Source organism: Gopherus flavomarginatus, chromosome 5 (assembly GCF_025201925.1).
Source record: "Gopherus flavomarginatus isolate rGopFla2 chromosome 5, rGopFla2.mat.asm, whole genome shotgun sequence".
NCBI lineage: Eukaryota > Metazoa > Chordata > Testudines > Testudinidae > Gopherus > Gopherus flavomarginatus.
The window spans coordinates 53,727,591-53,752,791 of NC_066621.1; the positions used below are offsets into that span (position 1 = coordinate 53,727,591).

The 25,201-nt window shown below is 43.5% G+C and overlaps 1 protein-coding gene across 4 annotated transcripts; it reads left to right on the forward strand.

The window, feature by feature from the left end:
* The first annotated feature begins 736 nt into the window (after positions 1–736).
* On the forward strand, positions 737–18,502 carry SAAL1 (serum amyloid A like 1). 4 transcript variants are annotated; one of them, XM_050955818.1, is made up of 13 exons: positions 737–783; positions 3,473–3,651; positions 5,211–5,324; positions 8,642–8,725; positions 10,124–10,203; positions 10,859–10,918; positions 11,202–11,317; positions 12,115–12,298; positions 12,570–12,652; positions 12,775–12,963; positions 14,109–14,305; positions 16,090–16,182; positions 16,859–18,502. In XM_050955818.1, the coding sequence occupies exons 2-13, from the start codon at positions 3,529–3,531 to the stop codon at positions 16,949–16,951; spliced, it is 1,416 nt and encodes a 471-aa protein (XP_050811775.1). In that variant the 5' UTR covers positions 737–783; positions 3,473–3,528; the 3' UTR covers positions 16,952–18,502. The 4 variants fall into 4 exon arrangements, with proteins under 4 accessions (XP_050811775.1, XP_050811776.1, XP_050811774.1 ...); XM_050955819.1 differs by having other exon boundaries at positions 775–831; XM_050955817.1 differs by lacking the exon at positions 737–783 and adding an exon at positions 2,077–2,587.
* The last annotated feature ends 6,699 nt before the right edge of the window (positions 18,503–25,201 follow it).

Consider the following 25,201-nt stretch of genomic DNA (forward strand, 5'->3'; position numbering starts at 1 on the left):
AATCTTAGACAATTTGTTGGAAGTAGGGGGCGCTGTGGGGCTCGTGAGGTGCTGTCTGTGGGAAGCAGGGCTGCAGGGGGCACTGTGGGGTGTCTGAGGCGCTGTCTGTGGGAGGCAGGGCTGCAGGGGGCGCTGTGGGGCTGGTGAAGTGCTGTCTGTGGGAGGGTAGGGCAGCAGGGGGTGCTGTGGGGGTGAGGCGCTGTCTATGGGAGGAAGAGCTGCGGGGGGCGTGGGGCGGGTCAGGATCTGTCTGTGGGAGCAGGGCTGCAGGGGGAGCTCTGGGGTGACTGAGGTGCTGTCTGAGGGGGCAGGGCTGCAGGGGGCGTTGTGGGGCAGCTGAGATGCTGTCTGTGGGGGGTAGGGCTGCAGGGGGCGCTGTGGCGCGGCTGAGGTGCTGTCTGGGGGGGCAGAGCTGCAGGGGCGCTGTGGGGCAGCTGAGATGCTATCTCTGGGGGGCAGGGCTGCTGGGGCGCTGTGGGGCAGCTGAGGCGCTGTCTGTGGGGGGCAGGGCTGCAGGGGGCGCTGTGGCGCGGCTGAGGCGCTGTCTGTGGGGGCAGGGCTGCAGGGGGCGCTGTGGCGCGGCTGAGGCGCTGTCTGTGGGGGGCAGGGCTGCAGGGGGCGCTGTGGCGCGGCTGAGGCGCTGTCTGTGGGGGGCAGGGCTGCAGGGGGCGCTGTGGCGCGGCTGAGGCGCTGTCAGTCTGTCTCTCTCTGGCTGGCTGCCGGGCCGGTTGTTGGTCCTGCCCTAGGAGCCGCGCGGCGGAGAGCGCTGAGCCCCGCTGCCAGGTGAGCGCGCGGAGCCGATCCAGGAGCCGCTCCCGTCCCGGCAGTAGCGTGAGGGCCGAGCCCCCGAGGAGGAGAGGAGAGGAGGGGAGGGAGCGGCCTGTGATTCGCTCCGGGAGCCCCCTCCCCTCCCCTCCCCGCACCGCGCCTCTTCCTCGCCGGGCGGTGGGCGGACTCCGCTTGCCGCAGCCCGCAGTGACGGGCGGGGAGTCAGTTCCCCGCGCGGTGTGTGCGCTGTGCAGTCTTTGTGGGGTGGCGGAGCCGGTGGAGGGGGGGTCCCGGCCGGGTAGGGACCTGGGTGCAGGGAGAGGAGGTGGGGCGGAAGGAGGAATCAGTGCTCTGTGGCGTGAGGAGTTCGTGCCCTGGTGGGGAAGGGGACGCAGGTCGTGGTTGCGGAAGACCAGAAGGCCGGATAATCTTTTTGTGCCCCCGGCGCCAACATATTTGTGGGCCCCCATGGGGCAAGGTGCAGGGGGCGGTATGGTCAGTCTGGAGAGTGAAGGGCGGGCTGGGGGCAATGAGGCACAGTGTGGCGGGAGCAGCCCAGCAGGAGGGATCTGGTTACAAACCTGTAGCTACCAGGCGCACACTAGCCTGTGCTGCCAGTCTGCCCCTTCCCCTTGAGGGCGGGTCCGCACCACACTGCCCCCCCCTGCCCAGTGCCCTACCCTTATGCCCCCCGCCCATAGACCTCCCCACTGCCCACCACCTTCCTCACAGTCCCACCATCACAGCTGCACAGCACCCCATCTTCCTGAGGGCATTCTGCACCAAAAAATTACAAATTCTGCACACAATGTTTTAAAATTCTGCATATTTCATTTGTTAATAAATAAATGTAGGGGCTCCAACATGGCAATGGGGAGCACAGAACACTGGTTGCATAGAGGTGGGAGAATACCCTGCAGCCTCCCCCACTCCACTGAGACAGGGACTTGGCAGTGAGGTTGCACCCAACCTTGACACAGTGCAAGGGCCAGGGCTGCCCCAGAACACTCTGGGGCCTTGCCTCGCTGTGCCATGTGCACCAGATGTGGGTAAGCAGGATCCAAGTGCAGAGGGGCTTAGTGTGGGGGTAAGAGAGTTCTCTGTGGGGCAGTCTGGATGCAGGCCGTTCAGTGGGAGAGCTGGATGTACAGAAGCTCATATGGGGGTTTGCAGGGGCAATGGGACTCTGCAGGGATGCAGGTGAAGGGGTTTGGGGCTCAGGAGGGGGGGATCTAGGTCCAGGGGAGATGGGGTTCATTTGAGTGAGGGTCTAGGTGATTGGGGCTCAGTGGGGCGGGTGTGTGTGTGGGGGCTCATAAGATGGTGCAGAGGAAGGGGAGGTCGGGCTTGTGAGGCTGAGGGTTTGATGGGGCTGTTTAACAGGGGAGCCCCAGTTTCTGCCAAGGGGATGCCGCATGCTGGGCTCCAGCTTCCCCCATCCCCTTCTTTTCCTCATCCCATGCCCCTTTCCCTCCTGCCCCATCTCCTCCCCACTCCACCCCTTTCGTCCTCACTGCCTCTTTCTGCTAGTTCCTGCTTTCCCTGCCCCTTCTCTTCTCCATCCCATGCCCCTTCCTCACTGCTCCATCTCCTCCCCATCCCACCCCCTTCCTTCCCCACTGCTTCTTTCCCCCTAGCCCCAGCCAGCCCTGCCCTTGCCCACCATAGGCACTCACTGTTGTACAGAAAACGGGGTAGCTCCCAGCACACAGAAGAGGAGCTCAACCAGCACTAGGACCCAGAAAGTGGCATCTTCTGAGCAGCACCCTTTTTTTTCAGCTGAGCAGCTCTGTGCTTGCAGAAAGTGGGGGAGGCAGTGGTATGTGACTCCGTGAGCCCCCACGCCTTGCCTCTGTTTGGGTGTACTGCCCCCCAAACTAAGCCCATTCTCAGCAGCCATCCCCATCCCTTTGCTTCTCTGTCACTTTTGAAAAGGAAGCAAAGAAATCTGCAGGGGATCTGTTTTCATTCCCCCAGGAGTACCCCACACAGAATCCCCATTGCCCTGTCCCCCCCCGCTCCCAACAGACCCTCCAGAGACCCACTCCCCCATGCCCTTCCTGCCCCCCAGCCACACTCACCGGCCTGCTGGCAGTGACTATGTCCATGCATGGGCTGAGCCTGCAGCAGTGCTGGGGCCGGTCAGGGATCCCTCTTGCCCCTCGGAAGCAGCACAACTGGCCAGGACAGAGCATGAGTGCAGCCTTCCCTGGCCAGGCTCCCTCAGGACCCACATGCCTGGAGGGGCTCAGTTGGACTGTCCCTAGACATCCCTAGGCCTCAACAGGGGGAAGCTGCACCAAAGTCTGTGGGGGGCAGGAGCAGGCTTAGGGAGCAGGAAGGAAACTGCCCCCCAGCATGAGCAGGCTGTGGCCAGGTCACTCCATTTCCTGCTGCCCTGTGAGTGCAGGGCACACCTGACCCCTGCTGCAGCCCCTCGGGGAAGGGGTGGAGTGGGGGCAGGACTAGGGCGGAGCAGGGATGGGAAGAGGGGGTGGGGGCAGCTTTTATGGCCGGCTCAGCTGTCCAGGGGAGGCTGAAGCAGCAATTCCGAACACTAGGGCCCCTTCTGAGTGTGGGCCCGGCGCCATGGAGCCACTGCCGCCATGATAAACCCAGTACTGGGACCTCTCCATGGTTTGATGGGGACAGGCATGCTGCCAGCTCTTGCCTGGAGTCACTCCCCACTCATGTTTGTTTGTAGAGAAGCAGGATTGCTGGAAAGCTTCTAGTCCAGAGATCGTGCTGGATTTCTGAAAAATGGACCGGAATCCTTCACCCCCTTCTAGTGATGCTGAGGATGAGCAGGCTGCAGGGGATTCCATTGGGAACACAGTCTACAGCAGGCATTGGCTGTTCAGTATCCTTACAAAACTGATTGAGGTGCGTGATAAGTACCATTCATCAGTCTCAGAAGACTGGGGGACGCTTAGGTACTGAGCTTTTTCTATGTTAACAGTTGGCCTGTAGGTTAAATAATGCGTGTTGTAACATGGAGAGAAAGTGACCTCAGTGAATAACCAGGAATAAGATTGTTCATTATTATAAGGAAGAGTGAAGAGCTATTTAATCTAAAGGACAACTTTGGTGCAAGAATAAATGGATGTAAACTGCTCAGGAACAAATTCAGGCGGGAAATTAGAAGAAAATTTCTAGTCATTAGAGGAGTGGAAACAGCATCCCAATAGGAGTTGTGGGGCAACCAACTCAGTTAGTTTTATAAGAGCACTGGAGAAATTTATGAGTATAATTTATGAGTACGTATGACAAGGTTGATTGTGATATAGAGGGTCAAGGCTTAAGAGCCCTGGGGTTCACTTCTGGTTTATGTTTCATGTTCCTAAAAGCTCATGTTTCTTGGTTTTAGTCAGCCACTGGTGGGGGTCAGGAAGGCATTTCCTGGCCCCCAATGTATTCTGTGTGTGTGTTCTTTTTTTTTATTTCCTTCCTTTAAAGCATCAGGGATGGCCAGGGCTGGAGATAGGACATTGGATGGGGAGGGCCAGTACTCTGAGTTGGCACTAAATGTTCTTTCTATCAAGTGTGTGGCTGGTTGGTTCTTGCTCACATGCTCAGGGTCTAATCAATTGCTATATGTGGGGTGAGAAAGGAATTTTCCCCCAATTTAGCTTGGCAGTGGCCTTGGGGGATTTTTTCTTCCTCAGCAGCATGTGGATACGGGTTTATCTAGGTATAAGCTCACTTAATCAATTATTTCCCTGCCATTGTGGGGGCCTAGGGCACTGGTGCACCTCAGTCTGTGGCACATAATAGTCTAGTCTGTTGTGGGCTGTAAAATTTTTGTCTAATTTTGACGGTTCGATTTAGTGTCCAGACGCTGGGTGGTGATGGTGGCCTATAATATATAGGAGGTCAGACTGGATGATCTGGCTGTCCCTTCTGGCTTAAACTGTGTGACTGTGACTTGTTTTCACTACAGCTTTAGTTATTTAAAGTTCACTAGACATCTCTGATATTGTTGTATGATTTGATAACTTTAATGTAGCTAGCCCAGAGCACACAATTAATTTGTTATGAGAAATATATCTTACTCACCTGTGTGTAATATCTCTGCAAAGGAAGTAATATTTGAACATTTCAAGAGAGGACCTCCCACTCTCTAACAAATGTTGGTTAAACTTCCCAGCAGTCTGTCAGATAGGTAAGTATTGTTGTCCCTGCTTTTTTAGATGGGTACATTGAGGCAAGGTGAGGTGAAAGGCCTGCATATTGTTAAAGGAAAATATTTTCTGCCTAAGAAGATTCATTTAGAAAATGCTTAAAAATGAGCAGTACAGTTTTGGAAGGTCTGAAAAGAGTAGATTGTTAGTGACGTCTGTCTTTGGATAACTAAAGCAATAGATAGTCTTGAACAATTCATTGTAGTTCTTCACTGTCACTCCCTTACTATTGCTCCATTTTCTTTTTACTTCACTTGATAGGTCATTAGCCCTGAAAAGAGTGATTCCAACTCGAACCATGACGAAGTACAGACAGAGCTAGATGAAGAAATGGAGAATGACATCTGTAAAATGTGGGACATGTCAATGGATGAGGTATGTTGGTGAGCAGTCTGTAATGAAGTATTGAATACAACTCTAAAGTTGAGAAATTTCTCTGCAGTGGTTCAACCTTTCACTGAATATCCTCAGTCAAAATGCTCCTCAAAGAAGAGGATTGATAGCTCTGGTTAGTGCAAGACCTAGAAACAAGCACTCTTTGCCAGCTTCCCAACTTGAATGGTGTTGCTCCTTCTCTATTCTAGCTGATGCTATCTGCTGAGGGTCCCCTAAGCAGAGTATGAAAGATGCCTGTCCCTGTCATGAAGCTTGTTCAAGTACGAGGCTGAGAATAGCAAGCATTTTTTATGCACTCTGAAGCAAACACTAGCTCGGGTTGGCAACCATTCAGAAGTGGTATGCCGAGTCTTCATTTATTCACTCTAATTTAAGGTTTCGCGTGCCAGTAATAAATTTTAATGTTTTTAGAAGGTCTGTTTCTTTAAGTCTGTAATATATAACTAAACTATTGTTGTATGTAAAGTAAATAAGGTTTTTAAAATGTTTAAGAAGCTTCATTTAAAATTAAATTAAAATGCAGATCTCCCTGGACCGGTGGCCAGGACCTGTGCAGTGTGAGTGCCACTGAAAATCAGCTCACGTGCCGTCTTCAGCATATGTGCCATAGGTTGCCTACCCCTGCACTAGCTCATGAAGAAAGATCTTCAATTAGACACAGGCAGTTGGGTCCTGGGAACAGAAAGGGAAGACACCAGGATGGAGTCACATTGGTGCTAAAGTCCAATATCTTTTCATATGTTGAGGACAAGATTTAGAATAAAATCTGCTGCTGTCACAATAGTACAAGCAGGGCTTTGGAGCAGAGTTCGGAGCTGGAGCGCGAAGCAGCTCCGGAGCAGTGGAGCTGCAGGTTTTTGCCTGGAGCTGAAGCGGAGCTAGAGCACAGCTCAAAAGCCCTGAGTACTAGTATATGCACTGACTGTATCACTGCGCAAGGAAGAAACCAATGAATTTTGTAATGATCTACAGAAAACAATACAAGTTTGAAGACAAAGTATATTATAGTGTTGGGAAACTTTCATGTGAAAATAGGATTGGACTGGATTTCTGGGATGGAGCAAAAGGGCAGATTGAAACTCAATGAAGAAAGCAAAACAGGAGAGAAGCTACTAAATTTCTGCCTATGTAACAACCCAGTGATAATGAACACACTGTTCCAACAAAGAAAGCTGATGAGGGAGTGGAATTGGCTATCACTTGATGGGCTAAGTAAGAATACGATAGACATTGTACTTGTGAATTGCAGGTGGAAATCAAGTGTGTTGTCATGCGGATGATTTGTGACAGATACTGGATCAATTCATAAGTTAATGTCGGCATTGATGGGGTTGAAGCCTGGAGCAGCTGAAACCGTGCCAAGAGCTAAAATCTATGACCAGTTGATCAGGAAATGTGTCAGGAAAGAATACAAAGAAGCTGTGCAGAAAAACATCATGTTTCTGGTGAAAGAAGAAATGAACATTGAAAAAACATAGAACAATGTTGTTTTTTAAAAAAAAGAATACACAAAAAGAAGTGGAGGAGGAGTGCCTGTGGCACCTTAGAGACTAACAAATTTATTTGAGCATAAGCTTTCGTGGGCTACAACCCACTTCATCAGATGCATAGACTGGAACATATAGTAAGAAGATATATATACATACAGCGATCATGAAAAAGTGGAAGTAGCCATACCAACTATAAGAGGCTATTTAATTAAGATGAGCTATTATCAGCAGGAGAAATGGGCCATCTTGATTATCACTATATAATAGTTCATCTTAATTAATTAGCCTCTTACAGTTGGTATGGCTACTTCCACTTTTTCATGTTCTCTGTATGTATATATCTCTTCTTACTATATGTTCTATTCTGTGCATCTGGTGAAATGGGCTGTAGCCCACGAAAGCTTATGCTCAAATAAATTTGTTAGTCTCTAAGGTGCCACAAGTACTCCTGTTCAGTTTGCAGATATAGACTAACACAGCCGCTACTCTGAAACCAACAAAAAGAAATGTGACACAAGTTGTATTGAAAGATAAGAAAACTGAATGGACATATAAGTTGAAGCTGTAAACAGTGAAAGACAAGTGGGGGCAAATAGTTGAGGATGAAGAAGCAAAGGAGGGGAAGAATATTTTGAAGAGTTGTACAGAATCCGGAACACAGTAGATGAATGGTCCCTGAAAAGTTTTCCTGTACAAATGAGAGAGAAGAGAAGCCAGAGTTCTTAGAAGTAAAGATTTCACTAGAAAGTCTGAAAAAGGAAAAGGTGCTGGGAATTAACAACATACCCCCAGAGCAGTTTGGTGCAAGTGAGGAACGCACATTAAAGGCAATGCACAAACTATTTAATAAGATTTAGAAGTAAGAGCAAGTGCAGAGCGAATGGGGGAAAGCAATAATAGTAGTGATCTATAAAACAGGAGGTAAGAATGAGTATAAGAACTATGAAGGAATCAGCTTACTGAGTATGCGGGGAAAAGCACACGTCAGAGCCTTGCAGAGGAGAATGAACAGATACCCATAAAGCAGTGCTTGCAGAGGGGCAGACCGGATTTAGACCAGGATGGAGTATAAAAAGTCAGCTCTTTGTTTTGAGACAGATATCAGAGAAACAGATAGAACACAACCAAATTTGTTATAACAACTTTAGAGATTTTAAACCTTTTGGTAGCATTTGGCAGAAAAGATTATGACAAGTCTTGAACATATGGCATCCCCAAAAAATTGATCAAGCTGGTAGAAAACATCTACAGCAAGTCAATGAGTATGGCGAAAGTAGAGAAGAAGCTGATGGGAAGGTTCAGGATAGCCATGGAAGTGAGACAAGGATGCACTCTTTAGCCAGATTTGTTCATCTTGGTACTGGAAGCAGTATTGATTAGCACTGAGAGATAATATGACTCTTCTTATTTCATGTGGGAAGATAGTGAATAACCTTAGATTCACAGAGAATATTGATTTCATAGAACTGTCCAAGGGAGATTTACAGAGAATAACTGCCAGGTAGACTGGGAAAACAGAAAATTTGCTTTGAAGATCAGCAGGAGGAAGGCAAAAACTATGACATCTGGAAGACAAGAGGGAAGAGTTCAAGATCAAACATATCTACAGCTGTGTCTCTCTTATTTTCTTTCGTCATTGACTGTAATTGACAAGCCTGCAGGGGTTGGTAGATAACTCACCTGTCCTAGTGAATCTGACAACTGCTTGATCCAGCCTGATTTCATGAGAGAAACGTTTGATTTGCATGTGGAAATTATATTTTAAAAAGGAAAAAAAAATGCCTAATTAACACTTTTTCTCCCCAGGATGTCGCATTATTTCTCCAAGAATTTAATGTCCCTGATATATTTATGGGAGTGTTTGCCAAGTCTAAGTGTCCTCGACTTATTGTAAGTATAGATTAATGGAAACTGCTATCCTGTTTAATAGCAATAACCGATAGTCCTGGGTGAACATGTGCAAAATATCCTCCCCTTTCTCCTTCCTTCATGTTTTGTTTGTATATGATTTGAATGGTGAGGAGGCGGGTGGCTTGTAAAATACACTACATCCAGTGCTTTCAATCTTTCTTCTGCTCATTGGTCTATGATCAGTGCTTAAAAATTGTTACAGGTCTTGAATGTAGGTATTTGTTCTGGTCTCCCAAAGTGATTTTGATCTTAGTGGATTATCAGATATCAGTGCTTAAAATGCTATCATTCTTATAATCACTTGTTGTCCCGCCGCATCCCCGCTCTGTCCTGCGCCGCTGCCGTTACCCCTTCCTCCCCCGCTTTCAGTTCATGTGATTTTAGCACTCTGTATCTCACAGTCCACTATAGATAGGAATTAAGATTTGGAATTCCAGAAGTGCTCACTGTTGTCTTAACTCCATTCCCACTGAAGTCAGTGGAAGAAGAGTTAGGCTAATACTGATGGCTTTTGAAAATCTCACTCTTAATGCTTTGTCATTTGAAAGCTGGGTTCCAAATTCTTTGATCATATACTGCCGTGGCATTGGCTTCTCTCCTGAGCAATTTGAGACAGTGACTGCCAAAATTGTGGTGTAATTTAAAGGTGGTGAAAAAAGATGGGAATAAAAATGACTTTTTTTTTAACCTTTTGACCTGCCAGCGCTAGATCCAAACTTTGTTACTGAAGATTTAAGATTTCCAGGTTTCCAGTGACATTTATTATTAGCACTGGTTATTGACAAGATACTTCAGAGCCCTTGATCTCTGTGTAGAGCTGTACATTCTTTTGGTCATAGCCCAAGAGTGAATATAGTCTGTTGGTGATATCTGCTGCATTTTGTTTTTAAAAATACTGCTATCAGAAATTGAGAGAGTCTGTTGGGGTTTTTTTGAGAAGATCCTTTCTCTTATCAGGAGGTGACTGTGTCATTGGGTTGCATTTGCATGCCAAGTTGTTTGTTCTTATGTTTATGAATCCAACTAAGCTCCAAACTGATTTGCACAAAATATCTATTTGTCTGGCCTAACTAACGAAACCAGAGACATTTGTTTCAAGGTATATGATTTTTTTAAACCCTTAACTAAGATAAGCCGGAGGAATACTTGCCATCATTTGCCCATAGTATAATTGGCCATCAGTGCATCCGAGGCATTCCTACATGACATCTCTAATGGAAACATTCAGTCTGTGTGGAAAGTGAATGCTTATACTAACTTATGTAGAAGAGAAGTGAGAACCAGCTCCACCACAGTTAGATCTGTACCCTAAGGTCATGGAAAGGAAATTGTCACCTATATTGCATTGTCTAATCTAACTATATTGTGATTTCACAGGAAATCTGTGTGGGAATATTGGGTAATATGGCCTGTTTCCAAGACATATGCATGTCTATTAGCAGAGATGACAATCTTGGGTAAGTTTGTGTGCGTGTGCTTTTGCTTTCCATCGTGTGTGTATATGTTTTCAAAATATGGATTAAACATTAAGACTCTTTTTAGTCTTAGATTTTGGACCAAATAGATTAGGTTAAAATTAATTTGATTATAAATATTTTTGTCTCTGTAGTAGTTTCTTTTATTTTTTAACAAAGAAAGGATCATTTATTGGGCTTGTCTGTCTTGAGAAATACAATGCAGATAAATTAATCCACTGTTCTGTATCTCACGCGGATTATGTTAAGAAGAGGAACACAGTTTCTTGTCCCCGCCCCAACTTATTTCAGGCGTTTCAACTGACTATTTACTGATTGAAAGATAATGCTCCTTTGAGAAATTTTCAGTGTTTAAAAAAAGCTATGATGAAGAGAGGAACTGTCAGTTAACCATAAGTCCCTTCTTATCACTCATCATAAGCCCTTGAGCATATATTGATGCCCAGGAATGCATTTTGTCTGAATTTTTAGAATTGGAAATATCATTAATCTCTACACAAATGGAGGAGGATTTTACTTTTATGTTGGGGCAAACTGCTGGTATGAAAAATTGATGTGAAATTAATCCTGTTCTAAAATTAATTTTTTTCTTTAAGAACAATTCAGTTAAACTTCACATTGTAACTTTTATTTACAGACAAATGTTATTGCAGCATTTGTGTGATTCGGACTCTCCTACTCTGCTGGAAACAAGCAGGTAGGGCATCTTGTTAGCAACTGAAATATTGATGTTTGATAGAGTTTTAATGTGTTCTAATGACTGTAAATAAAATCCTTGAGAGTGGGCTGATTGTTTTGTTTTCTCTCCCTTTCCCTTCTGAAATTCCACAGTGCACTTGGATTTCATCCCCTGTGGGCCTGATTTTTTTCTCCATTGTACCAGTAGGATTAGTGTAAATCCACAGTAACACTACTGTAACTAGGATCTGACCCACTGTATTTTAATTACATGCAAAGCTAAAATTGCAATTATTGTCTAGGTTGTTGCTAACTTGCCTCTCCCAAGCTGAGGTGGCCAACATCTGGGTTGAAAGAATCCGAGAAAACCCATCCGTGTATGACTGTGTTTGTTTTATCATGTCAAGCTCTACAAATGGTAGGTTGCCAAGTAATTTGGGTATTGATGGTATTAGATAAAACACAATGCTGAAGTACATCTGAATTGTAGAGACAAATGGCTTTGTTTTGAAAGTGCAGAATACTTTAAAAATAGTAAACTTAATGAATACAGAATAAACTGCATCTACTCTTGTAGATTTTGTAGATCTGTCCAAGCCCTACAGAAAAAGGGAAGATTGAAATCAGCCCTAGATTTAGGTCTGTGCCAGATCAAATTTCTTTCCTTAAGGCAAATCACATGGTCCTTATTGAAATACATGTACATGGCATTTTTATTGTTTTAAAACAAGCCCATGTTTTCAGTTATTCCAGTATAACATTGTATCTCTTTTTAAGGTTTACTATCTAAATACACTGTTTTCATGTTAGGACTAAACTGAAAAACACTTAGAAAAATAAGCCAAGTACTGGCAGCTATTCCGCTTATTCTTGTAACATTACAACACTTACACTGTTTTAAGCATGTAGCTTGACTGACATTTATAAAAATGTGTTTTTCATCTTCAGCTAAATAAAAACAGCAGGACGTTTGTGCAAAAAATCCTAAAATTTCAGTTTTTTGGCTTAAAAGAATGTTAGCCGTAGTGTTCCCTATTTTAAGAAATAATAATACTTTGCTCTTCTATTTGAGGGTCTCATATGTTTGATTTGTGAAGTGCGACTCAACATGAGTATTTGTTCTGAGTTTTGGTTTTTGTGTGTTAACAGAGGTGAGAATTTTGTATGCTGGTTTTTCATTATTCATCAAAATTTACTATGTTTTTGTCTGTGCAGTTGAACTGCTGGTTAAAGTGGGTGAGGTGGTGGACAAGCTCTTTGACCTGGATGAAGAACTAATGTTAAATTGGATTAAAAATGGCTCTTGTCAATTGGTGGGACAGTCTACAGATGATTCTCCAAAAGAACGTCCAGATTTTAAGATTGTACCTTGTGTACTTGAAGCAGCAAAACAAATCTGGTAAATATGCTCTTTCTCCTTTACTTTTGGGACCAGGGTGACTGCTGATTATCTTCTTGAGTCTCAATCTTGAAACTCTTGACTTCAGTGGGACTACTATTAGTGACAAGATTTGGTCCCTGTGGTTTGTCATATAAAAGTGTCATGATTTATTATTCTAAAGTTTCTTGTTGTTTATGGGCCGGTTGGATAATCCTTGTATCCTAGTGTTCATGAAGAGTCATTTTTCTGTTAATAATGAATTCATCTGTTTTGTTTTTGTTTGATGTAGCTCAGATAATCCAGAGGGGCTTGATGTTTATATGCACATCTTGCAGCTCCTAACCACAGTGGATGAGGGCATTCAGGCTATTGGTAAGACACGTGACTTTTTGTATATTATGGAACAATGCTGCAGTGACGTTCGATTGTGACAGATACTTAAGTAAAAAAAAAAAAAATTCTCTCCTTGAATCAATGTTTTTTTCTTTCTCAAGTGCAGTCTCCTGATGGAGGAAGAGAGACTTGGACTTTACTTTATGGTTTGGTTTGCCATGAACTTTGCCAGCCAGATGATCCACCGATCATCATTCAAGAGCAGAAGAGTGTTTTGGCCTCTATTTTGTCTGTACTGTCTGCCATGTTTGCTTCACAGATACAACAGGAATATGTCAAGAGGAGAAAAAGCAAGTATAATTTTTACTTCTTGTACAATTGATTACTAGAGTCATGGCAGTAGTGAGGTGGTGTGTTGTTTTAATTTATTAATGGTTACTCAAGACTGGTTTAGGGCACAGAATTGTTACAGGTTTAGAACACCATAAAGGTAACAACTTGGCCCGTTGTAAAGATAGGGGTGGCTTGCAACTCTCTTTTCTATACCAGAGTTCAGATTTTAAACATTTCTAAAATTCTGGAGGTATTTAAAGCTGGATTTTCAGCTGAGTCTCCTCTTTACCAGTTATGGTGATAAGTAATAGAACTGCAAAAATAATGCTTGTTAATAACAGAGGCTGGGGTTGCAGTTATTTTAAGAGGTAGGAGGGAATTCCGCATTTAATTCATGTATTTTTATCATTTGCATCAATTGTGAATGTCACTGAGAAATGGATGAAAACATAGGCCAGCCTTTACAATGGAAAGGAGTGACATGGAACGAGAGCTGATTTCTTTAGCAGCAGAAGATTGCACTGCTCACTTGGCTGGGAGTTGGGTTTATTCTTGTGCAAAGTTTACTGTACTACCCTCTGTTTTCCTTTCTTCAGATGATATCTGAACTGAAGGGCTTAAAGCGATGTCCAGGTTTCCTTTGTTATTGGGTCTGGGCTTGGTACAGCCTAGATATACAAGTAATAGGGAGAGGGCTCAAGGAGTTGGACCTGCACAAGGTAGCGCATACCCTTCCAGTAAAAGAGGGGAGATTGGTTTGGCTTAGGCATCAGAAGCATGGGAGGTATTTTGCTTGCTGTGAGCTGTTGTTGGAGAAATTCCCCCATGCCATGGGGCTATGTCTTTAAAGACACATAGCCTGTAGAAAGGAGTGGTGTGCAGTTATGATAGGAAGTGAAATGCCAATTGTATATAACAATTCCCGGTTCTCTAGAGTTTTGTCTCCTGGATTGTGCCATCTCCTAACACTTCTAAAAACCTTATTGACAAACGGTGACATACAGATAAGCTGTGGTCTTGAAGCAATCAGAGTGTATATTTCTACATCCTTATCAAATCTTCCTTCATTTTTCGAAATGGATCCTCTTGATAGTAGCTTGAAAAAAATGCCAAGTCTGTCTTTTGGTTTGTAAAACTCTGGTTTCCTGGTTTTGTATATTAGATATGCCTCTGATTGGGAGCTTGATTCGAATCTTACAAAACACGGAGGACTGTGGGAAGAGATCTTTTGATAACGCAAAGAAATCTCAACCAGAGGAGACTGAGAAGTCGGGAACAGTTGAGGAAGACTTCCATCTGAAAATCTTGAAGGATATCTGTTGTGAATTGCTTTCCAATATGCTTCAAGAATTGACTAAGGTAAAGAGAAAAATTATAGGATTTTATGCAGAGGAGGGAAAGAGGAAAGTTTATTATTTAAGGGGTATTTTCTTCCTTTTCTTTGCTCAAAGTACAACTATGTGCCAGAATTGTGTTGTGTAAGGTTCTGATTAGAGAAGTGACTTGGAGGTACAACTGTAACCTATATGGCACAAGATAGAGATCAAGATATTTCTGAATTCTTCAGTCTATTTTGTGAGATAAATTATCTTCTTGATGTACATTGGTAATTCCTTTTTGAATGTGAATTAATTAATTTAAGTCAGGGAAAGAATACATGTATGTCTTTAAGCAATTTGTCAGCTCCTGGCTAAAAAGTTCTGAAGATCTTTTTTGTGAAAGCATTTAAGCTGAGAGAATGTTTTCCCGCTTTCTATTCAATTTTATGTCAGCTATTGTTTCTAGACCAGGGATCGGCAACCTTTGGCATGCGACCTGTCTGGGAAATCAGCTGGGGGCTGGGGTGGTTTGTTTACCTGCAACGTCCGCAGGTTGGGCCGATCACAGCTCCCACTGGCCACGGTTCGCCATTCCAGGCCTATGGGGGCTGCGGGAAGCAGCCCAGGCCGAGGGATGTTCTGGCTGCTGCTTCCCGCAGCCCCCATTGGCCTGGAATGGCGAACTGCAGCCAGGGGGAGCTGCGATTGGCCGAACCTGCGGACATTGCAGGTAAACAAACTTTCCCGGCCTGCCAGCGGATTTCCCTGACAGGCCACATGCCAAAGGTTGCCGATCCCTGCTCTAGACTATAAGCTTTCTTACTTGTTTCATGTATTTTACCTCCTTTGCAATATGAGGACATGATAATGTGGAGCCCTTTATTTTCAGGTTTTAGTTTGATTTTTTCACAGGAATTTATCAGTGTTTATTATCACATCAACAAAAACATGAAAGTCAGTGCAAAAAACTATTAATACTTTTTCTGGATAAATATCGGGTTTTATTTTGGTGGATGGAAAGATGGGGAAAAAAATTATTCCGTAGACTAATGCTCTGAATTCCATTCATCAATGTGGTTTGCTGCAGAATTAAAACAACTCAAAACACAATGCCACCTGTGAGTTTAAGAAGACAATACATCTCCAATTCCTAAATAAAACTTTTCATTTGAATAAAAAGTTTACTGTTGTATATTTAGAACTATTAGACTATAAATATTTACATTTAATAATTGGATCACATCATGTGCAGTGCATACACTCAACTTCATCCTTTTCTCCTGCTTTTGTTTTTTTAAAACTTTTGAGTACTTCCTTGAGTTCTGAAACGTATTCTGATACAGAATTTCATTTTCTTCGCATTTGTATTTGTCAAATCTTTAAACTGTTATCTGATAACAGCATGAAATGTGTACATGGTGGGCATGAGATTCATCAGTATGTTCAGTTGCGCATGCACTTCAGAGCTTGTGCTTGTGCCTATGCCTGTATATTGTGTGTATCTTGTAGACTAATATGTAGCTTTACTTCAACAGACAGTTTTGCACATACACACAGACAAATGTATTATCATAATATAATACAATGCATGAAATATCTGTATTTTTCTAATAAAACAAGTTTTTTTTTATATATTTGAATGATACAAAAGTAGGGTGAAAATCAGAAAAAACTGAATAATACTTTTTGTAAAACCTGGAAGTTTTTTGGTAAATGAAAACGAAGGGACTTGTTTATATGGCACTGTGCATGTGACTGAGATTATGTATTCAGCAGCTGTTTATGAAATACTAGTTGTGTTTATTTTTTACTGTTGTTTTCTAGGAAAACATATTGGAGGGTTTGAACCAGGGGCATCTAAATGAACAGAAATGTTCCTGTGCTTTTCAAAATCTTTTACCACTGTATTTCACTTCTGTGAGTATGTGACCAAATCTTTAACATGGGTGAAAACATGCAGGGCAATTTATAGCCAGGTATAGAGAGGGCGGGATTACTCTGACATAAGATGCAGTATCTAATGCAACATCAGACATTCTTATTTTCTTTCCTTTTCTTTTGGCTCACATCAGCCAAAACTCTGAGCTAGATCATCAGCTCATAAATTGGCAGAGCTTCTTTGTTTTTATAGAATGATTTAAAAAAAAATCTGATTTCCAAAGAACGAAAAATATATACGTATATTTTTTTAAACAAGATCAAACCTTCACTGGTATTAGAGCGAATTGTATTCTATAGGTTAGTCTGTGGATGTCACTGGCCTCAATGATATCTTGTGACAAGAGTTTAGCATGATTCAAAAAAGGTTTAACTATTTATATAGATAACTAGAAGATCCAGTTCTACACTAGTAAACACTTAAAAACAAAAAAAAGTCTTGGAAGTGATGTAAGCAGTCATTCTTCAGGCTTCAAACCAGCTTCTAATTTTGGACATTTGGGCGGCAGATTATCCTGTAACTGCCTAGTGTGGGGTTTCTTGCACCTTCTTCTGAAATAGTACTGTCTGCTGTCAGTGAGAGGATACTGGAATATACAGGGCAATTCCTTTGTTCCATCTCATTGTGATTGGCATATTTGTGTTTTATTTCTAGGTGGAAAGTTTCCTGGAAGCACTGCGTGAGGCTGATCAGACGCTTGCTGACAGTCTAGAAAAACGTTTCCCAAGCCTGAGGCTCCAGACATAAGAAAGTACATGGAATATTTTCTTCCTATGGAATGAGGATTTTGACTGTTTCTCTGCAGTATTTTAGAAATCAACATGTCAGTAAACTCAGAAGAATGAGTTAACCCCCATACCTACAGATGGTATTTAAGAAATTTCACAGATATTCCTGTTTAATCTTGGATTAACCTGATCTGGGATGGGGAAGGAAATGAACTCACTTGAAGTCAGTTCTTCATCCTGCAGTCTTGTCGGCTTTTGTGATCAGAGGCTTTTGATTTCTAGCTGCTTATTTGGTATACAAAGCAGAACTGTAAATATACTTTTGCATTTTAATAACCTGTGAGTTTGTGCTTTTCATCTGTTGAAACAATGAAATGTACTGAATCTTTTAAAATGCTAGTGACTCTTTTAAATTGTTCTTGGTAGGAAGGTTAGTTAATAAGAAATCTTAAATATCTTTTAGCTAAGCAATCATTAATTTCTTCAATCACCTCAGAAAAGCAGTTCTGTCACACTGATCAGTGACTTGCTTTGTTTTGGAAGATGTCAGTCGTGTGTGCAGATGTTATAGCAGAAATGTTCCAACATATTCCACTACGATGTCTGTACATCTAATTTCTAAGCCCCTTTCACTATGGGGTAATCTAGGGAATCTAGCTCCAATGCAGTTTAAAATGAATTACTTTCAGGCTACACCGCAACTTCTGCTTGTTGTAGTCAAGTCGCCTGACTCAGAGTTATAGAGTAAATCTGGATTTAATCGCTTGCATATAACAAAATGCTGCTTTTCAGAAATGCTCTCTATGCTTCAGTTCAGAAAAACAGTGTGTATCAAGCAGTTCGCGTTCCTTATTGATGTATGTTGTTATGTTGAATAATTTTGAATTACATTAGAAATGGCTTTTTAGGCTGAGATTTTCAAAGACGCTTAAGGGAGTTAGATATCCCAACTCTCATTGAATTTCAACTCTCTCAAACTCTTCTCAAAATCCCACTCTTCAGGTTTTTTGTAACTGTAGTACATTTTCACATGTTTTATTTGGGTGCAGTGCAGCTCATCTTGTCTGCTGTGTTTGGACATGAAAGATACTACATCAATATGTCGGCTCATGTCATGTCTATAAACTGGAACAGGCAACAAGTAGACAAAATTAATTTGATATATAAAGGAGGCTGGAACAAGTTAATGGAGAATAGCTTATTAGCATACATACATTCCGCAGTTATCCAGATTTCTGTTAGCTTCCACTTTACTTGCCATGAATTACATGTACAGCAGGTAATTATTGAAGATACAGTATCTGTATGTGTGCTAAGTCTTTTCATCCAAACTTCTAGTTTTCAGGGGTGGTATTACTCAGCCTTTCCGTCAGATAATTGACCGCATCTCTGTTGTTGGCAAGGGGACTGAAAAGTCTGAAAACAGTGACTGAAGTCACCATAAGAATTGCAGTCATTTCTGGCATTTTTATATGTTATTGGAAGCAGTTGGTAACTGGGTGGCTACAGGGTTTATTTTGAATATTTTATTAAAACTACAGGTTTATAATAAAGTTATTTTTAAAAAGCAGTTTGGTTCTCTTTATTCTATGTCAAATATACCTTCTGAAGAACTGTCAAATATTTACTACTGTCCTGAGTGAAGGTAACTTCTAAGAATAGAACTGAAACCTATTTCCTGTTGTAAAATATCCTGTGAAACATGTCTTCTTTCATCAGAAATTTGTTTTTAACACTCTCTCTCAATATATTGTAAGCCTTTGCTTTGTCACATTTCCCCTGCACACTAGGCAAATATATGTAATATTTTAATCATTCAGAAATGGTGCAAATTATGTTTCTACATTAGTTGGTTTATGTGTGTGGATGTTATGCAGGTGCAGTATCCATAATTACCACAAGGGATCTCTCTCAGCCTGAGCTTTATATCATGCTCCTGTTTTGATTATAATCTTTATTCTTAGTTTTGGCTCCCGTTTCCAGCCTTATTATCATGCTCATTGCCAAACCAGAGCTATCTACATCATTGTGATTTTGAATGTGTATATTTGTTTGTGCAGGCAGGTAGCTTACTCCCAAACAGAATGGTTCCCTTCAGTGACGTCTTATCTTCCATTAAAAGAAAGCTACATTTCTTTGACTAGTGCAGAGTTCTAAAAGAGAAACGTATCAAAGTGCTGAGCCAAAAAGACAGAGGTTTTTGGTCCCAATGGAATTGAACTTTGGCATGAATCTTTACTGATATGTGATAGCACCAAAATATTACAGGGATGGGAAATTTAGAAATCAAGAGAAAATGCTTAGTTGGTTCTATGTACAAACTAGGAATTATATTTGAAAACTCTAAATTAGATTCATCTATGCTGTAATTCTGTTGACTTCAAGGGATTTACAGCAGATTAATCTGGCCCATGTTTTTATGTAAAATTGCAATTTATATGCCTCCTGTGGGTAGCTCCCTCCTGGTGGAGCAATGTCTCATAAAACCATAGAAATTAGAACAGGAATAGGACTGTTAGAACATTTAATCTATCCCCCTGCCAATGCATGTTTGTGCTCTACGTCCCAATTTTTGTAGTGTATTGCCAGTATAAATTTATATGTCCCAATTGGTGGGATTTTTAACATTTCCTTATGGGGAGACTAAACCACTGAGCTTAATGTTGGGAGATTTTTTTCTTTACGTTCAGGCTGAATTTCTGCTTTCAGTTTTATCCCATTACTATTTTTAGTTTATACTCTCTCACTTCCCGTAATTTTTTCCCTCTTTTGTGATTATATAGTTCTCATACTTGTATATGTGTTTTATCTACCTTTAATCGTTCTTTGTAAGGCAAGCTGTCTGCGTCATTTGTGACAGTGGAAGAAACTAAAATAATAACTTTTTCTTCCAAAATTTTTTATTGATCTCATGCACACACACACTCATGCCATATACACAGATATAAAAAACTGTATTATACCAGAGATTTTTATGCAGTGTGTTTATTGAGGGTTAATCTTTGGCTAAATCCTGAAGTCCTTATCCAGTCTTTACTGATCCCATTGACTTCAATGAAAATTTTGTCTGAGCAGTGGCTACAAGAGTTGGGATAAGTGCAAAGATCCAAAGTGTTAGCACAGATATTTCATTCTTATATCTGGTCAAACAGAGGGAAATACCTTTAAAATGAATATACTGTTCTACAATGTTGTATTTTTCTTGTTAAATCTCTTCAGTTGAACTGAATCAGTGATTTTTTTTTAAATAACTAGTGTGACAGACCCAGGCCAGTGGGGTACAGGAGTCTGGTAGAGGGCAAATATACTGGTCACTGGCTGAGTAGTTTTCTGTTCCCTGAGTGACCAGAGCAGAGGCTGCACTACAGTAATCAGGAACCTGCTAGAACCAATTCAGGGGGACAAGCTGATTAGAACACCTGCAGCCAATCAAGGCAGGCTAATCAGGGCACCTGGGTTTAAAAAGGAGCTCACTCCAGTCAGGTGGGGAGGAGCCAGAGGAGAAGAAGTGCATGTGAGGAGCTGGGAGCAAGAGACACAAGGAGCTGAGACTGAGAGGGTGTGATGCTGGAGGACTACAGAGTACAAGGTTATCAGACAGCAGGAGGAAGGTCCTGTGGTGAGGATAAAGAAGGTGTTTGGAGGAGGCCATGGGGAAGTAGCCCAGGGAGTTATAGCTGTCATGCAGCTGTTACAGGAGGCACTATAGACAGCTGCAATCCATAGAACCCTGGGCTGGAACCCGGAGTAGAGGGCAGGCCCGGGTTCCCCCCAAACCTCCCAATTCCTGATCAGACACAGGAGGAGTTGACCCAGACTGTGGGGAAGATCACTGAGGTGAGCAAATCTGCCAATAAGCGCAGGACCCACCAAGGTAGAGGAGGAACTTTGTCACACTAGCTAACGTGTGTACAGAACATTATTATATGGAAAAAAGGTTCTGTAGCTGAATAAAGCCTTGTCTACACTGGCAGTTTCTGCTCAGTAAAGCAGCTTTCTGCACTGTAACTCCCAAGGTGTACACACTGCCAAGCCACTTAGTGCACAGAAACTGTGCAGTTGTAGCACTAAAAAAACGCACCCCAACGAAAGGCGTACACATGTGTTTTCTGTGCTGGGGCTACAGTGCCACAATAGACACCCTGATCAATTACAGCACTGAAATCGGCCTCCAGGAAGTGTCCCACAATGCCTGTTCACAGAATATCAGGGTTTGGAAGGAACCTCAATAGGTCATCTAGTCCAACCCCCTGCTCAAAGAAGGACCAATCCCCAGATGGATTTTTACCCCAGTTCCCTAAATGGCCCCCTCAAGGATTGAACTCACAACCCTGGGTTTAGCAGGCCAGTGCTCAAACCACTGTTCTTGTCTCTCTGGTCATCAGTTTGAACTCTACTGCCCTTCCCTCAGGTGACCAACCATCATCCCCACCATGTAAATTCCTTTGGAATTTTGAAAGTTCCTTTCCTGTTTGCTTGGTGACACGTGCAGGGGTCTTAGTGCATCTTTCCAGGTGTCCATGCCTGCTCCACAGACCAGGCAATCTCCCGCTTGGAGCAATGCTGAGCTGCTGGACCTGATCAGTCCCAGCTGCACTCCAGCAGTAGGAATTATGATACCTATGGACAGATTTCATGAAGCATGATAGAAAGGGGCCGTGACCGGGACACACTGCAGTGCAGGGTCAAAGTGAAGGAGCTGCAGAATGCCTACCACAAGGCGCAGGAGGCAAATCGCTGCTCCGGTGCTGTGCGCACAAGCTGCCGGTTCTACAAAGAGCTGGATGTGATACTTGGCAGCGACCTCATTTCCACTGCGAAGACCACTGCGGATACTTAAGTGGCTCTCATGCCAGTCGAAAGTGGACCGAGCCAGGAGGAAGAAATCTTGTACGAGGATGTGGAGGGGGCACAGAGGCAGAGGATGGCTCGGATGTCAGAGATGCATGCAGCCAGGAGCTCTTTTCTACCCGGAGGAGGCTAGCGAGTCACAGCTGTCGGATGTTGGCGAAGCGCGAACAGGAGAGGAGGCCCCTGGTAAGTGGATTTGATTTTGGGAATCACTGAAGCGAGTTGTTGGGGAAAGGGTTGCAGAAAGCAGGCTTGTCTCCCACCACATGCCTAGTCTGAGCGGTGGAACAGGCTGTTGCTTGACTCCCTCACTTCATGGGAATCTCTCAGAGATCTCCAGGAAACTGCCCAGTATCCCCATAACAATCCACTGCCGCAGGTTTTTTGACAGACCTGCTTTGTTTCTTGCCCTATTAATAGTAACTTTCCTGCACCACTCTGCCATCACAGGCAGGGCTGCCCAGAGGATTCAGGGGACCCCTTCCAAAAAAAGAGTTGCAATACTATACAATACTATATTCTCGTGGGGGCCTCTGTGGGGCTGGGGGCAAATTGCCCCACTTGACCCCCCCGGGCAGCCCTGGTCACGGAGGTGAAGACCATTGCTGCACACAAGTGAGCTGCATAGGGGCCAGGGCAGAAGTCGCAGTCTTGCAGAAGACCCTCCCTTGATTCTCTGCTGACCTTCAGCAGCGAGATATCTTCCATAATGATCATCTCCTGTGGAAAGTGTGAGGGCAGGAATGATTATCAGGCTTCCCCTATAGTGCTGACTCTCCTCAAGAGCCACGTGCCCAGTGTACAGCAGAGTCCGGGAAGAGTGATTTCCCCTGCCCCTGTGGCTACTCACCATCTTGGGGGTCTTGTGGCTCATGTGTGCTTGCCTGTGGTCAGCCAATTAGTGACAGGTGTGAGAGTACTGGCTATGTTTTAAATCACTGAATCTACAACCTATCCTGAAGGACGATTCCTCACTCTCACAGACCTTGGGAGACAGGCCAGTCCTTGCTTACAGACAGCCCCCCAACCTGAAGCAAATACTCACCAGTAACCACACAACAAAAACACTAACCCAGGAAGCTATCCTTGCAACAAAGCCCATTGCCAACTCGGCAACTCTGTCCACATATCTATTCAAGGGACACCGTCATAGGACCTAATCACATCAGCCACACCATCAGCGGCTCATTCACCCACACATCTACCAATGTGATATATGCCATCATGTGCCAGCAATGCCCCTCTGCCATGTACATTGACCAAATGGGACAGTCTCTACGCAAAAGAATAAATGGACACAAATGAGATGTCAAGAATTATAACATTCAAAAATCAGTCGGAGAACACTTCAGCTTCCCTGGTCACTCAATTACAGACCTAAAAATTGCAATACTCGAACAAAAAAACTTCAGAAACAGACTCCAATGAGAAACTGCAGAATTGGAATTAATTTGCAAACTGGACACCATTAAATTAGGCTTGAATAAAGACTGGAGGGGTATGGGTCATTACACAAACTAAAAGCTATTTCCCCATGCTAATTTTCCCCCTACTATTACTCACACCTTCTTGTCAACTGTTGGAAATGGGCCATCCTGATTACCACTTCAAAAGTTTTTTTTTCTCTCCTACTGATAATAGCCCACCTTAATTGATTAGTCTCATTAGAGTGGTATGGCAACACCCATTTTTTCATGTTCTCTGTGTATATAAATCTTCCTACTGTATTTTCCACTGTATGCATCCGATGAAGTGGGTTTTAGCCCACGAAAGCTTATGCCCAAATAAATTTGTTAGTCTCTAAGGTGCCACAAAGACTCCTTGTTCCTTCTGCTGATACAGACTAACATGGCTGCGACTCTGAAACCAGTGTTCTCCGTGTTGCAAACAATACTGCTTCTGTAAAATATTGGGTTTAAACTTCACAGAGATGACCTTGGGAGCCCAGCCTCCTTCCTTATTATTGGCGATTGAATAGCTGTGCAGAATTAGAAAGCGGCCAAGAAGAACTAAGGAGGACTTTCCGTGTGATGTTATGATGCACTTCACCACTGAGAAACAGAAATCGAAGGAGTGGCGGGACAGTGAGAAGAGGGACCGAAGGAGAACGCGGCATGACAGAATGAAGCCACGGAGTGGCTCTTAAAGGTTATGGAGCACCAAGCAGACATGCTCCTGGCAATAATAGCTCTTCAAACCAAGCAGCTCTGTGCCTGCCCTCCCCTGCAGCTGCTGTCACAAAACTCTTTCCCATGCGCCCCCCAGACACTGCCAATACACCCATATCAACCTCTTGGCTCCAGTCTGTACCAGTGGCATTCCACTCCTCCCCCGTCACAGTCCAGCACTGTGGACTTCCACTGCACTCAACACCCATACCTCTGCAGTTTGGCCCTGATGAAGTACAGTATCCGCTGCATTGTACTCCAAAGGAAAAGGTAGGATATGATCTCTGGACATATACAGATCTTTAGCTGTCCTGGGACCCCTCCTCCTCCTGCGACCTTCCCTTCCTCCATCCCTCTCACTGCTGATGGGTTTTTTAGGTTTTGACTCTCTCCTCCGGTTGTTGTTTTTTAATAAAAGAATTGTGTTGGTTTGAAAACAATCTTTATTCTATTAACTGAAAGCAAGAAGAGCCCTACAAAGCAACATACAATTATGTTAAACCTACATATTGCATCATCTGCACCAATCATCTCCTAGCATTACAAGCAGTGCAATCCCAAGCATAGCAACAAATATTAGTGGCTTTCAGCTTCAGACTGCTGCATTCAGGCATCCCTGATCCTTATGGCCCCATGCTGCACCCCTTTAATAGCCCTGGTCTCTGGCTGTTCAAACTCTGCCTCCAGGTGCTGAGCCTCTGTGGTCCAGCCTTGAGTGACGATTTCACCCTTCCCTTCACAAATATTATGGAGGGTACAGCATGCTGCTATACACATAGGAATATTGTCATCAACCAAGGCCAGATTCCTATAGAGGTAGCATCAGTGGGCTTTCAAATGGCCAAAAGCACACTCAATAGTCATTCTGCATTTGCTTAGCCTGTTGTTGAACCTCTCCTTGCTGCTGTCAAGGTGGCCCATGTATGGCCTCATAAGCCAAGGCATTAAGGGGTAGGTGGGGTCTCTCAAGATCACAATGGGCATTTCAACTGCTCCTATGGTGATCTTCTGGTCCGAGAAGAAAGTCCCTGCTTGCAGCTTCCTGAACAGGCCAGTGTTCCAAAAGATGAGTGCATCATGCACCTTTCCGGACCAACCTGTGTTAATGTCTGTGAAACGTCCACGGTGATTGACAAGTGCCTGGAGAACCATTGAGAAATACCCCTTGCAATTAAAGTACTCAGTAGCTAAGTGGTCTGGTGCCAGAATTGGAATATGTGTGCCATCTATCACCCCTCCACAGTTAGTAG